The sequence below is a fragment of the Zalophus californianus genome, chromosome 8, assembly GCF_009762305.2.
Source record: "Zalophus californianus isolate mZalCal1 chromosome 8, mZalCal1.pri.v2, whole genome shotgun sequence".
Lineage (NCBI taxonomy): Eukaryota > Metazoa > Chordata > Mammalia > Carnivora > Otariidae > Zalophus > Zalophus californianus.
The window spans coordinates 77,508,546-77,524,221 of record NC_045602.1 but is presented as its reverse complement, the minus strand read 5'-3'; the positions used below and the strand labels follow the sequence as shown (position 1 = coordinate 77,524,221).

General features: G+C 48.3%; 1 protein-coding gene across 3 annotated transcripts in view; it reads left to right on the top strand.

Annotated features, from left to right (window-relative positions):
* The window catches only part of TMEM131 (transmembrane protein 131), a 228,844-nt gene extending 216,318 nt beyond the window's left edge, over positions 1-12,526 (top strand). For all 3 annotated transcript variants that reach the window (XM_027621084.2, XM_027621085.2, XM_027621086.2), the window contains 8 exons: positions 2,296-2,420; positions 2,842-2,991; positions 6,885-7,047; positions 8,222-8,343; positions 8,430-8,526; positions 9,275-9,372; positions 10,288-10,448; positions 11,461-12,526. In XM_027621084.2, the coding sequence (XP_027476885.1) occupies positions 2,296-2,420; positions 2,842-2,991; positions 6,885-7,047; positions 8,222-8,343; positions 8,430-8,526; positions 9,275-9,372; positions 10,288-10,448; positions 11,461-11,742 (1,198 nt within the window). In that variant the 3' untranslated portion in view covers positions 11,743-12,526. The remainder of the gene's footprint in view (positions 1-2,295; positions 2,421-2,841; positions 2,992-6,884; positions 7,048-8,221; positions 8,344-8,429; positions 8,527-9,274; positions 9,373-10,287; positions 10,449-11,460) is intronic.
* The last annotated feature ends 3,150 nt before the right edge of the window (positions 12,527-15,676 follow it).

The window sequence follows — 15,676 nt, the reverse complement described above, 5'->3', positions numbered from 1 at the left end:
GTTATGCTTTGTATAAATAGCCCCCACCCCCCATACTTATAAATGACTTAAAAATAACTGCACACCCACCTCCAGAGGGCTAGGTGTCTGTTTCATGGGAGCCTTTGTTGTCGTCGTTTTTTAAATAGAGTTGTTTTTTTTTTAAAGATTTTATTTATTTATTTGACAGAGAGAGACACAGCAAGAGAGGGAACACAAGCGGGGGGAGTGGGAGAGGGAGAAGCAGGCTTCCTGCTGAGCAGAGAGCCTGATGCGGGGCTTGATCCCAGGATCCTGGGATCATGACCTGAGCCGAAGGCAGATGCTTAACGACTGAGCCACCCAGGCGCACCTTAAATGGAGTTTTTAAATAACACTGTCAATCAGAAATAGAAGGACATGGAAGATTTATAAAACTGTAGCATTAATACTCTTGCCCGTATACAGTGAATTCTTTCATGTTGGTTTGTTAACCTGCCAAAAATTCTACTTATTTGGGTTAACAGCGCCCTTTGGGTTTTTGGTTAGCTCTTTTACTAATTCTGAATATAATATCTATTTATTATAGAAAATATGTGAAATAGAGAAACAAAAGAAAAGAAAATGACCTTTAACCAACTACCATATAAATATTTGTAAATAGCCTATTTTAAAATGTGTTTATTTAGGGGCGCCTAGGTGGCTCAGTTGTTAAGCGTCTGCCTTCGGCTCAGGTTGTGATCCTAGGGTCCTGGGATCGAGCCCCATGTCAGGCTCCCTGCTCCGCAGGAGGCCTGCTTCTCCCTCTCCTGCTTCCCCTGCTTGTGTTCCCTCTCTCGCTGTGTCTCTCTCTGTCAAATAAATAAATCTTTAAAAAAAATAAATAAAATAAAATGTGTTTATTTATATCATTAATAATATTTACGTATTAGTCTATCATCTAGAAGGTTTGAACCATTCTGACCTTTGAGATCTGGTGTGAATTAGTACAGTGTGCTGTCCCTGTCCCAGAACCTAGCAGAAATTGGCTGCCTTCTAGGAGTGAGAAGTTGGAGTAGCAACAGAAGGAAGATGATGTGGTGCATAAAAAATAACCTGAAGGATAGGCTCGGGGAGGCCAGAGTGGTGTGTTGGAGACACACCCGTTTTAGAACATCTATGTCAGCCAGTAAACTTTGTCAGATTTTTAATGAAAAGCAAGCTGTCTGCTCAGCCTTGAACCGACAGCTTTCTGGCCATCACCAGGAGAATGGTGGAGATCACTGATGATTTTTGGAAGAATTCTCGCAAGGGGCCACCAGTTTCTCTCAGCTATGTCTCAGCCTTCACCGGAAAATGCCCTTCTTGGACCGTGTTAGCTTAGCTCCTGTCAGAGGCCTTCCCAAGCCTATGACTTGATCTTGGTGGCCATTACAGAAGCAAATTTGTAAAGAATGTCCTTATGGCCCAGATAGTTACACTGCTTCACACTGCTACCTTCTGTCGGTCATGTGTCCATTTCTCTTAGAAATTGCTTCTCTCCCAGCAAATTTTAATGTTTTCTTCATCAGGCTGTGGAAACTTAAAAGAGCCCAGCATGCCTCCCATTTTGCCTTGGACAGGAAGTTCAGAGCTAATTAGTTCTTCTTATACATGTTTATTATGTTAAGCTTACCTCTAAATCTATTAGAACACATATAAACTCTAAATAAATAAAAATAATACTTAAATTTTTGCCCAGGGTTAACCTTGAGTTTAAGAATAAAGAAGAAGATTCATATCACCCTACTCACCCTAGAGCTTAGGCAAATCGCTCAGTCCTGCTGCCCTGCAGTGGGCCAGTGGATTTTTAAAAGCAACCCAGGAACTTAGCCCTGGTTCATTTCATGGTTTCTGTGAGACAAATGTGCAGACCCTTGGACATTTTAAGTCTGAGGCCTTTCAGAATCTCCACATTAAGAATCCCGCTAGTAGTCCAGATGCTGGAAGAGACTCATTCACAAGCAAAATGACTGCATTTAGCAGCCCCCAAAGCAGCATGTTTGTGCTAAAGGCTTTATACATACCATGTGAGGTAGGTGTTCCCACCCATTCCATAGTATCAAATAATGGACCTCAGTTCCTTGTCAGCACTCAGAATAGCAAAGCATAAATCTGCAAGTGCTGAGTGTCTCCTGAACAGTCTTGGAAACATTTGGAAAGCAGTCAGTGTTAAGTTAGGACCGTGACTACATAATGTCTGAGGAAGCCGGATTAGAAAAACATAAGCAGTGGAAATTATAGTATGATCAGTGACTTCTACTCTCTGCTCCAAACAAAGGCATAAATTTGAATTTTCCATCCATGATTGTCTTTCAGTTCTTTAGAGCTCCCTTATACCCCCCCATTGGAAAGTAAACAACGCAGAAATCTCCCAACCAAGATTCCTCTTCCAACTGCATTGACAAGTGGATCCAAATCACGAAATTCCCAGAAAACAAAAGGTATTTTCATTTCACCATATGGATATTTTCATGATTCATTGTATTAGTAATTATTAGTTGTGAGTTACCAGTAATCAATTAGTAGTTATCAGTCCTATAAAAGGCTATAGTGGTGTTCTCATCCTCAGTAGAAGGTTCATTGAAACAGACCTGAAAGGGCGCCTGGGTGGCTCAGTTGGTTAAGCGACTGCCTTCGGCTCAGGTCATGATCCTGGAGTCCTGGGATCGAGTCCCGCATCGGGCTCCCTGCTCAGCGGGAGCCTGCTTCTCCCTCTAACCCTCCCCCATCTCATGTACTCTCTCTCTCATTCTCACTCTCTCAAAATAAATGGATAAATCTTTAAAAAAAAAAAAAAAAAACAGACCTGAAAGAAAGGAATTATCCTCCATTAATGATTTTTTTTTCCTGATTTTTGTGCAGGTACAAATAAGTTAGTGGATAACAGGCCACCTGCCCTAGCAAAATTCCTCCCAAATAGTCAAGAACTAGGCAACACCAGTAGCTCAGAAGGTGAAAAAGACTCTCCACCACCAGAGTGGGATTCCGTGCCAGTTCACAAACCCGGCAGCTGTAAGTATGGGAATTTAGAAACCATGGTGCCCCACTCTGGGCAGGAAAACCACGGGGCATATTGCTTTGAAAGGAGGCCTGGCATCTGTGGTCTGCTGGAGCCCACTTGTACCAGCCAGCCAAAGCCCATTGTTCAATAGTCTGCCATTGGTGAAAGTTGTTTGTTTGGCCCGTGGGGGGAGTGTTTACACCAGAGAAACCAGTAGACAGTTCACATGAGGGCTCTTTTCCCAGAGCTGGTAGACCACACCACTTCCCAGTGTACAAAATGGGGGGAAGATCTGTCTGGAGTGGTGAATCATCCAAAGAAATACTTCTTTATGAAATCATTAACTCAGCCATTTTTTAGCTGACTAGTTCTCCATACATTTACAGTGTAATAATCATTTTTGTAAAAATTCAGTCTTCCTTCAATTTGACCCACATCTTTTACATAAACAGCCTGTGTGAAGGTTTCATTATTTTATTCACTAGTTTCTTTACCTTGTTTGTCAGACTTGGCCTACAGTAAATCATGACAGTAGCACAGGCTACTAAAATAAGATAGAGGTCCTCGCCAGAGATACTTAGGACCCAAAATAGAAGACAACAGAGACAAGCCAAGGGAGCGGCCTAATTATAGGGGTTGGGGGTCAAGAGAGGACCAGTGGAGCACTGATTCATCTACGGTGTTAGAGTGAACTCACACTTAAGACACTTTGTGCCAAAGGGAAAATCACAGTTGAACAAACGATCGTTTGGGGTAAAGGGGAATTTAAATGACGAGTGGGTGATTGAAGCCCTCAGTAAGGTGAAAGAGGAAAAGAACTTGGAAATCCAGGTGCGGTGTACATAAAGCATGGCACCTTTTACATTTTCACTGGAAAAAGACGCTTTCTGTGTTAAAACCTGTAGCCCCTTATTTGCCGTGAGACTTTTCTGGCCCTTTTTAATGCTATGTTTTGCCTGTGATAAAATACAAACCTAAATCCCTGGTCATTCAAGAGATCATGAATGAATCTCTCAGTAGTCCCGGTGTCCAGGCTGGATGTTTTTTGTTCCTTAGATTCCCCTCTCAGCTTTCAGCTGGACGCTGGTCCTTGGCTTCTTGGTGATCTGGGCCGTTCTGTATTAAACAACCATCACCCCCACCACAGAGTGAGGTTTTCAGCTTTGGGGAGACAGGGTTCCCAGGGAGCCAGTTTCATAGGGTTGTCTGCGGCCCAGTAAAGTCAGCATAAGCTCTGCTGCTGTGAGTAACAACACGTGGTACAGGAAAGAGGGGACATCAGCCGGACACAGCCTTCAAGACCAGATAGCTGGCTGTGACAGTGTCACCACCGAGTGGCCCCTGAGGAACATGCTGGCATCACTCCTTTGGGATGGAGGAGAAAAAGACCAGATCCAACCCCATGTGAGTTTGGCGCCACAGCTCACGAGGGGAGGAATGTGAGAAATGCCAGGCAAATGGTCTGGAGTAGAAAATGTTTGGAAAGCAGAATGCTGCGGGCCTCTGTTTCCTCCCCAGGCCCATCCAAGAAGGCCAGCCAATGTCTCCGGGAGCCCAGTGCCTTAGGGCAGCGCTCCCTATCATACAGCTAGATGGCTTTGCCACTGGGAAAAGTGTGTACTCTCTCCGAGGCCCACATCTGCATAATTATTTTGTGCTTTTCCAGCCAAGGAATATCTTACCCTGGTCCCACATCCTGTAACCTCTCTGCTCTCTCCACCAGCCTTACTAGAAAGTTCTACAGGGCTCCACTATATGCACAAAATTGCTACATGAAACCATTAAGAATCAGTCTAATACACTTCCTCTACCCCTGCTTTCTTTTCTCCCTTCTCCACCCTTCACTGATAATTGATCTGGCTGAGACCTCTAGCCTCCAAACCCTCTGTTAGCAGTGCTTCACTTCCTAGGCTTCCCAGCGGGCTAAAGCATCTCTCACTCAGGGCTATGCGAGCCTGCTCCTCGCTGGGAATCCATGTGGAGAGATCACTCTGCCCCCAGGCAGCACCCCTTATAGCATGGTGCCCTGTGCCCTTAGGAGATGCTGAGAAAATTCTCTTGGAATAATGTCATGACTTTAAAAGACAACAAATCCAAGGGGTTATTGAAAGGCAAATAGAAAAGTTCTCTAGTTACACATGCCCTATGCTATTCTTGGTCACCTCCTACCCCCCCCCATCTTCTCTTTTTACTTCAGGCATTAGTCCATAAGGTCTTTTTCTGACTTTTCTTGACTTCCCGTGTTGCATTCCAACATTTACTAAGTGTTTCTGCAGCTACTGGGCCCAGTGAAACACATCCCACTAAAGGAGAGCCACAGAGGGATGCAGCGCATGCTCCCCCAGGACAGGCACCCGGGCGAGCAAGCACCACAAGGCCGAGTACGGCCTGTCCCACCATGGACAGTTCCCAGCTCACTTCTTGGGAGCAGGGGGGAGAGTCAGAGAAGGTGTCATACAAGGGGTGGCTAGGGCAGGGTCGGGACAGTTGTACAAATAATGGCCCTACCATGTAGAGGTGATATCAGACACACTGCTGTAGGGGCTTCCGAGGCAGGCCAAAAGGTGGAGAGCTTGGAGATGGGCCCTGAACATGGGCATCGAGTCAGCAGACTACAGAGCATATAAGAAAGGGATTAGCCACATACTCAAGGGTGAGAGCTGGTGGAGCGGAGACAAGGACAGGGGATAAGGGGCCAGCACCCCTGAGGAACATCAGAATCCTGGGGTAGGTGCAAAGTGGCCCTGGAGATGGGGAATGAACGGCTAGCTTGGGCTTCGAGAAGAAGGGGGCTTAGCATGTCAGTGCCGTATCTGCTGCCTTGACACAGCCAAGGAACATGCAGCTTCTGGGGGCTTGGCGAGAACCCCAGGGGTGGGGGAGAGAGAAGTGGAACCACCGTGGTGAGCAGGCTTCAGTTCTTTCTGGAGGTGAGATGAAACAGACACAAAGTGGGAGTAGAGCAGGCTGTCCTCGCTGTAGACAGGGCTTACACGGGGCAGGAGGGGCCGTCAGGCGGGGATGTGCTAAGGTGGAAGGACTGTGTTGGGCAGGGATGGGAAAGGAGGATGACAAGACGGGGCACTTGTGCCAGGATAACTGTGGGTAGGTGCCCAACCTCATGCCTCGGGAGCCCCTGGAGACTGAGCTTGCGGAGGCCAGAGCCCCTTCCTTACACCTCTTTGTACCGCAGTGGCTGGCACAGGATAGCACCCCGCTGGTGGATGCGCCAGATGATGCCGTTTTCTGAAAGAAGTTATGTGTGTTTCCTCTTAGTGCAGAATAAATATTTCACAACAAGTTTTTTCTGTTTTAAATTTTTCAAACAGCTGTGTACACATTATCCTGAAGGGCAGCAGGACTCTTGTAGGAGCTCGTATCCTTGTGGAGTGGGGCGGCAGCGCCCCAGGCGTGCCCGCGGAGTGCAGGGCAGGGTCAAGCTTAGGTCTCAGGATGGTTCCGCGCGCCGCCCCGCACCTGCTGCAGGTGTGAGCCTGGGTGGAAGTACAGGGACTCTTTCCCATCCCAAACACTGATTTTCCCTGCCCGTCCCTGAAGGGTGAGGTGGGAGAAACTGCCCAGGAGGGTGCAGCAGAGCACCGAGGAGAGAGGAGTCATTCTATCAGAACATCAAAAGTAATGTCAAGAGTAAAAATCAAGGGGCACCTGGGTGGCTCAGTTGGTTAAGCGACTGCCTTCGGCTCAGGTCATGATCCTGGAGTCCCGGGATCGAGTCCCACATCGGACGCCCTGCTCGGTGGGGAGTCTGCTTCTCCCTCTGACCCTCCCCCCTCTCGTGCTCTCTCTCTCTCATTCTCGCTCTCTCAAATAAATAAAATCTTTAAAAACAAAAAGTAAAAATCAAAACACTACCTTAATGAGACCTTTTATTTTTCATTTTCAGCTACCGATAGTCTTTATAAACTTTCTCTGCAAACCCTCAACGCAGACATTTTCTTAAAACAACGCCAGACCTCACCGACGCCTGCCTCTCCGTCCCCCCCCGCTGCACCTTGCCCGTTCTCGACCCGGGGCAGCTACAGCAGCGCCGTCAACAGCTCCAGCAGGTGGGTCCCTGGCCGCCCTCCACTCCTCAGATAACTAAGTCCTGTAGGTGCTTGCACCCTTCGAGTGCAGACGCTCAGTGGCCACGGCCTGCTGTCCTGTCCCAGACCTCTCCTGTCTCTTCTCGACAAGCCTCTGCCCTCTCCCGGGGTCGGTGCCCCCATGTTGGTGCCCAGCCTCAGCTGTGCATCATTTAACTTAGTAGAATTACGTTCCAATTCAAGAGGCAGTAAACATCCTAAGTATTACATGAAGATCTACAGCCGCCCTGGGTGTTGAGGAAGCAGCTTTACAGGACGTGTATTTTGACCTTATGGCGGCGGCGGAGCTGAGCAGTTACAAGGGGAAGGCTCTGGCCCCCACCCGGCCGCCGAGAGGTGCTGCAGGAGGTGCCGTGCGCGGAGGTGGCGGCCTCCCGACAGGCAGGCGGGACCCCCTCGACGGCACTCCTCCCTGGAGGCCCGGAGCCCCGCCGTGTTCAGCTTAGTGTAACAGGAACCCCAGTGTGAGTGAGGAGCCCAGAACGAGTTCTTGGCGTGTGCCAGCATGCCGTCAGCACCGCACGCCCTCCCCGGCAAGCCCGCCTCAGTGCTGTCACCACCCCTACTTTGCACATGGGGAACCACCCAGCCTGAACCTACAGCCGACCCGCCTGGTTGGTCTCTCCTGCCAAAGAGCCAGGGGACAAGCTGCCCTGCTTGGGGCCCTTGCCGAACCAGGCCCCTTACCAGGTCCTGATGGGGGCTGGAGACTGGAACCCTGCCGCATAGCATTGCCCACCAGTGAGCCCTTGTTCTCCTCCTTGGCCCACGACCCGGTGGCTCCCTATCTAGTATTCTTTAAAATGGGATTGCAGCCTTTCCACCCCTAAATGCTCATCCCTGCCCTGGTCTCTTCCCTGGGGGCCTTCTGTCTTCACACCTTTCCCCGAAGTCCCTTATGTCCCATCGGACAGCACAGTCTTAGGTCTGGGAGCATTTTATGTGAGGCCAGGCCATGCTCTGGGGGCTGCCCTGGACTATTTCCAGGTCCCCGTCGAAACCTGGGCCCAGCCACAGTGAGGGCACTGCATGAGCTCAGTCCTGGGGCAGCCACACCGCCCAAGGCAAGTGCCCCCAGCGGGCCTCCACCCTGGACTAATGAGGAATGGCCCCTCTCTTTGCTTCTTCCTTCAAGTGACCCTAAAAGCAAGCAGCCAAATGGAAGCAAACACAAATTGACAAAAGCAGCCTCACTCCCTGGCAGGAACGGCAACCCCACTTTTGCTGCAGTCACCGCCGGGTACGACAAGAGTCCAGGTGAGTGGCTTGGTGTCCCGCCTGTCACACCTGGGCTTCGGGCACGGTGGAATTGCCTTTGATTGATTCAGAGTCCATTGTTACAGGCGGGAATGGCTTTGCTAAAGTTTCTTCAAACAAAACAGATTTTTCCAGCAGCCTTGGCATTTCACACACTCCTGTCGACAGCGATGGCTCAGACAGGTACGGTAGACCATTCTTAATCAAAAGAAAAAGTCAAGGTTAGCTTCTTCCGTCCATACCTGTGTTCCCCCGAGATTCCAAGTAGGCCATCACCGCAATCAGGCACCTCTAGGAGCTCTTGTCTGTTGGGTGGAAGCAGAAAGCCCGGTTGCTGTGCTTCCCCTGGTGACCCCCCCCCGACAGAGGGGCAGGTGTGTGTTCATCCTTCGTCCCTGTCGCGGTCTGTCATACGAAAGGATGTGAGCTGATAGCGATAGGAGAAGGAAACTGGAGTTCGTACTAGACAGTGTGTAGTAAATTACTGGAGATGCCACTCTCCTGACCCAGAGCAACCCCCCTGGTCACCGTGACCTGCTCCGATTGCCTTGGTTCATTTTCCCAGATAAATAACAGTAAAGACTGTCGGTACAGCCCCAGTTTTACCTACCTTGTACTAAAGGGGAGGAGTCCTAGATTTGAAATTTTTTAAATAAATCTTCCATTACCAAAAAGCAACCATAAGGGGAAAAAAAATACCTGTTCTCTCTGCAGAACACTTGCTTTGAACCAGGCTCACAGCTTCCGGGAGCCTAGGAGCTCAGAACCTCTCTGTGCCTGAATCCTTTGTGGCGTAGAGAAGCCTTTGTCTTTCATATCTGAGTGCCCCCAGGTGAAGCAGCGCCCGCTGTGTCTGAAGCCGTGTGTAACAGGCCCGTTCCCACTAACCATTATACATCTCTGTGTTGCGTTTTCCTCCTGTAACATCCAGCTCGGGTTTGTGGAGTCCCGCCAGCAACCCCAGCAGCCCTGACTTCACACCCCTCAATTCGTTCTCGGCCTTTGGAAATTCTTTTAACCTAACTGGTGGTGAGTGTTTAACACTAGACCTGTAACTAATAAGCCTGTGGACAAAGAAGAAAGGAAGATGCGGTCTAGTTTTATGTGTGGAGAAATACACTGAACTAGGAAAGCCTGTCATTTTTTTTTTTTAAGATTTATTTGAGAGAGAGTGAGAGAGCGAGCCAGCACAAGTGGTGGGGGCAGAGGGAGAAGCAGGCTCCCCACTGAGCAGGGAGCCCGTTGGGGGGCTCAATCCGGGGACCCCAAGATCACGACCTGAGCCGAAGGCAGATGCCCAACCGACTGAGTCACCCAGGCGCCCCAAGCCTGTCATTTAGGAGGCATCTCTAAGAGGTGTTTCTTTGTGTAGTTAGGTACCAACAGAAGATACGCAGGCTGACTTGAGGGCAACAGGGCTCCCCCAGATAGATGCTCGGGAGCCCGGGCCTACCCAGCCCCTGGGAGGGCGGCCCACAAAGAGGGAGGCTCCGCAAAAAGCTCACAAAAGGGTCTCCTGTTCTGCCCCCCCCCCCCACCACCAACCAGCCCAAAGGTCTGGTGGAGCCAGCTCAGTGCCCTGAGTGCCAATCGGTTTGTGTTCCCCAGCATTTATTTAGAACTTTGAGAAAGGATTGTGTGTCTGAAAGATGACTGCTGGCCATGCTGGGCTCCTTACTTGGTGTCCAAAACTAGAGGCAGCAATGTGAGCTTTGCCTCAGTGGCGGTCATGTTAGCGATGGGACGTTTGCACTTGATGTCGTCCCATGATGGGTGCGGGGAAAGAGCTCAGATCGTGGGCCGTGTGCCCCATTCTCCCCAGGGTGTGGTGGGAGCTGGCAGAGCAGGTGGGGGGAACATGTGCCTCTGAGTGAAGGCCCCGTCTTACCCTAGGTGAGTGAGCATGCCACAATAATACAGACTTGACTTCCTCCTTATTTGCAGAAGTTTTCAGCAAACTCGGGTTATCTCGGTCATGCAATCAAGCCTCCCAGAGAGGCTGGAACGAGTTTAGTAGTGGCCCTTCCTACCTTTGGGACTCTCCAGCAACGGATCCCAGCCCTTCCTGGCCAGCCAGTTCCGGTTCCCCGACCCACACGGCCACAGTGAGTACTCGGGGCTTGGCCTCACCTGCTCCCTCATCATTGCTGCTCTTACTGTCACTGTTACTCATGCGGCACTGATGCCCTTGTAAGAGGCCAGCTAGCAGCAGGGAAGGGGCAGGTTAGTTCTTCTACGGCCTCCATGGCTGTGTCTTCATATTCTGCCAGAGTGACCCATCCATAGTCTTCAGCGATAGGAAGCGCAAGTGAGCACCTGTGGGGTGGGTCTCCGGGTTGAGCACAGTCGATCCAGCCTCTTCCCAGGCTGTAAATCAGCCTGCCGGGGCGGCTGAGGGCCAGACCGCGGCAGGGCGTGGCTGTAGCCCCGCGGGCCCCCAGGAGCAGGCGGCTGGAAAGTTGCAATGGTTTTGCTTCTGGGGGGCACCTCTGTCTTAGCTTGAGCTTTTCCAGTATACAGTTGTTGGTTTTTCGGCTAAATTTTTCTGTCAAGATCATGCTCCAAAAAAGTATTCTTACCAAGAGAATTACTGGTTTCAGCTTTCACAAAATTATGACAGAAAACTGCCCCACTGGGACTCCTCCGTTCTCCGGAAAACCAGACAAGCAGGGTTGGAGGTAGATATTTTACCTTCCTAGATTTCAGGGCTTGTCTTTACTTGTAAGTCATTCTGGCTTCAGTTTTAAAGAATGGTTAAGACGCTGTTGAAACAGGGGTCAGTAGATATTTTAGGCTTCGCAGGCCATCCTGCCTCTGTGCATCTGGTCACCTGTGCCCCCCTCCGCCAGCGGGTACCGCTGTGTCCCAGCCGGCCTCTCACTTCAGAAACAGACGGGGCTGGGGGCGGCCCACTGACTGTAGTTTGCCAACCCTTCTTTAAACTAGCAGCCCCGGCTGCTCAGACTCTGAGATGGCTATATGTATGAAATATTTGTTTCAAAATAAGGTGAAAGAAGCTGTGGCCCAGCCCCGATTTTTAGCATAAGCTTCACCAGTGTACCCACTGCGTGCCTGTCAGTCCCGATGCTCCATGCTGCGTGTTTTCTGTCTTGTCAGTCGATCCTTGGCAACACCAGCGGCCTGTGGTCCACCACTCCATTCAGCAACTCGATCTGGTCCAGCAGCTTGAACGGTACCCTGCCCTTCACCACTCCAGCCAGCACGCTGCCAAGCATTGGCCTCATGGGCGCCGAAAACTCTGCTCCTCACGCTCCCTCCACCTCCAGCCCAGCCGACGACTTGGGGCAGACGTACAACCCATGGCGGATATGGAGCCCCACAATCGGAAGAAGAAGCTCTGACCCTTGGTCTAACTCACACTTCCCTCATGAGAATTGAAATTAGGCGACGACGACACCACCACCAGGTGGGGGCCCCTCGTCTAGACCATGATCTGCCAGTTTGTGAGACATCTTCCTAAGGCTCTTACTGCGGTGGCTTCCCACTGCCCACCCTCCTCGTCTTTGCAAAACAGACAGACTCAAGCAGGGCAGGCTTGTACCACTCGCTTCTTTCAGATCTTTCTTGCAATTATGATAATATGAGATTTGCTGTTGTGCTTTTAGGGAAAAGTCTGGACTCAGCCACAAACTCTAATAAGACCTGTACATCTGAAAACCTTAACTGCTATCAAGTTTCCACCACCTGTCTTCTTCCATCCTTTATTTATCTGTATGAACACAAATTTGACATTTACAGCTAAGGAAATAATTTGAGTTGATTCAGAAGTCCTGGCATGTGACAATTTTATTAAATTACCAAGTTTGGTTTTTAATAATTTCACATTATGCACCAAAATCTAATTTTAAAAATGTATGAGGACTTTGTGCTGAAAAATACAGAGTATTTTTTTAAAATAAGGCTGTCTTGGTTTAAAAGCAGATTACAGAAATGTAAGTCAACTTTAAGAACAGTGAATGAATGTAAAAACATTCGGTTGAGACCATATGCATTTTCTGTGCTGTTTGTACTTGAGGTATGTACCATTTGTATACCTGAATTTATTTTAAAGATAAACTGAAATGCACATAGCCAAGTCTTGGGATACAAGATTGAATGTGTATTTCTTAAAAATACAACTTTGTGTTGTACTTTGAAATAAATGATGCTTTTTTCAAAAGCCTTGAATTGCTGTGTGTCTCTTCTTTACAGCAAGATGAATTTATTTGGACTCTCTCACCCCAAAGTATACCATTCTGTCACTGCCTTATTCTGTGCAGTTTGAGTTATTGTGGCTGGAATCCCCTGTGGTCTAATTAAATTCCATGTCTTTCCATGGTGGTCACAGAAGGTCCTTAAGAGAAAATAATTGACACATCTAAAATTTATTCTTCCTTTTAAATAGAAGCATGTTGACCCTTTTCCAATGTTAAAATTCCCACAAATCCTCCAAATGGTACGTGTAGAAACAACACTTATCAGGCAAGTTGGGTATGCCACGGTGCGTCAGCCTAGTTTACTCTTTCACGCAATCTTGCCTGCTCCAACTGCTTCTCTCACCCGCTTATTTCCAGTCTGTTTTAAAGCCAGCCTTTGAACACAGCCTTGCTGGGTAACCCGGAGACGCTAAACACAAACTTTCTGTTTGAGGTCAGTTACATCATGAAGAAATCCAACCATCCCCGAGGTCAGAGTGGTTTCGGTGAAACGTACAAAATGAATTTGAGTCCGACCTCTTCTCTGTGTTACACTAAGTCTCAGTGGAACCAGCCACATCGCTTTTCCAACCTGTGGTTTGTCCCAGATTCCTGTACAATCTGAGCCCTGCTGCTCTGGGCCCATGGCAGACGTGGCCCTCGTATAGTCTCACTAGCGGGAGCACCTGTGTGCACTTGCAAAACTGGGACACATTTAAGGCTGGAGATTTTCCGCCAAAGTAAATAAGGTGTTACAAAGCAATGAAAACAGGTGAGCTTCATATTAACCCTCTGGTTCCAAACTTCACCTCAATAAAGGTATCTCATTAAGGGCTCCTGAACGTCTTCCTAAGAATCACCTGACACTCCCAAATGCCGCCGCCTTTTAAGTTCTAGTTTCACCCCCTGCGGCTCTCATCCCAGGACTGAGAAACACCATTCACATGAAATGAAAAAAATACAAGACCTTCTGCTGTTACTTTGTTACTTCCAAATAACTCTCCCAGTAGGTGTTTGCCTGGCAACATACCCACCTAACCTGAACTTTTTTTTTTTTTAAAGATTTTATTTATTTGAGAGAGAGAATGAGAGGGAAGAGGGTCAGAGGGAGAAGCAGACTCCCCGCTGAGCAGGGAGCCCAATGTGGGACTCGATCCCGGGACTCCAGGATCATGACCTGAGCCGAAGGCAGTCGCTTAACCAACTGAGCCACCCAGGCGCCCTAACCTGAACTTTTTTTTTTTTAAGATTTTATTTACTTGACAGAGACACAGCGAGAGAGGGAACACAAGCAGGGGGAGTGGGAGAGGGAGAAGCAGGCTTCCCGCTGAGCAGGGAGCCCGATGTGGGGCTCGATCCCAGGACCCTGAGATCATGACCTGAGCCGAAGGCAGTCGCTTAACCAACTGAGCCACCCAGGCGCCCCTGAACTCTTGACAGGATTCAGTCTAACGGTTTAAGTAAAAGCTCGGGACGCCTGGGTGGCTCAGTCAGTTAAGCATCTGCCTTCGGCTCAGGTCACAATCCCAGGGTCCTGGGATCGAGCCCCTCATTGGGCTCCTGGCTCAGCAGGGAGTCTGCTTCCCCCTCTACCTGCCACTTCCCCTGCTCCTTCTCTCCCTCATTCTCTCTAATAAATAAATAAAAATCTTTAAAAAATAAAGTAAATGCTCTGGGGCATCTGGATGGCTCAGTCATCCGTGAGAAGTCAGCTTGGGATTCTCTTCCTCTCCCTCTGCCCCTCCCCCTGCTCATGCTTGCTCACTCCCTCTCTCTCTCAAAATAATAAATCTTCAAAAAAATAAAATATAAATGGACTAAATGCTCCAATCAAAAGACATAGGGTAGCAGAATGGATAAAAAAACAAGACCCATCGATGTGCTGCTTGTAAGAGACTCGTTTTAGACACAAAGACACCTCCAGATTGAAAGTGGGGTGGGTGGAGAACCATTTACCATGCTAATGGACATCAAAGGAAAGCTGGAGTAGCAATCCTTGTAACAGACAAACTAGATTCTAAACCAAAGACTGTAGTAAGGGATGAGGAGGGACACTATGTCATAATAAAAGGGTCTATCCAACAAGATCTAACAACTCTTAAGTATTTACGCCCCTAACATGGGAGCAGCCAAATATATAAACCAATTAATAACAAAATTAAACACATTGACAATAATAAAATAATAAGAGACTTTAACGCCACACTCACAGCAATGGACATACCATCTAAGCAGAAGATCAACAAGGAAACAAGGGTTTTAAATGACACACTGAATCAGATGGACTACACAGATATATTCAGAGCATTTCATCTTAAAACAACAGAATACACATTCTTCTCGAGTGCACATGGAACATTCTCCAGAATAGATCACATACCAGGTCACAAATCAGGTCTCAACCAGTGTAAAAAAAAAAAAGATTGATATTATTCCATGCATATTTTCAGACCACAATGCTTTAAAACTGGAAGTCAACTAAAGAAAAAATTTGGAAGGAACACAAATAACACGGACTTTAAAGAGCGTCCTACTAAAGAACGAACGGGTCAACCAGGAAATTAAAGAGGAATTTTAAAAATACATGGAAGCAAATGAAAATGAAGACAATTCGGAACCTTTGGGATGCAGCAAAGGCAGTCCTAAGAGGGAAGTATACAGCCATACAGGCCTTTCTTGAGAAACAAGAAAAGTGTCAAATACACAACTTAACCCTACACCTAAAGGAGCTGGAGGAAGAACAGCAAACAAAGCCTATAAATCAATGACACAGAAATCAAAGGAATGGTAGGACAGAGAAACAAAACTAGGAGCTGGTTTCTTTGAGGGTTTTCTGTTTGTTTTTTTAAAGATTTTATTTACTTATTTGAGAAAGAGTGAGAGAGAGAGCACAAGCAGGGGGAGTGGCAGGCAGAGGGAGAAGCAGACCCTGCTGAGCAGGGAGCCCAAGATTCAGGGCTCGATCCCAGGACTCTCGTAAGTAACCTGAGCCCAAGGCAGACGCTTAACTGACTGAGCCGCCCAGGCGCCCCAGGAGCTGGTTCTTTGAAAGAATAAGAACGATAAGCCCCTAGTCAGACTCATCAAAAAGAAAAGAGAACCCAAATAAATAAAATCATGAATGAAAGAGGAGAGAT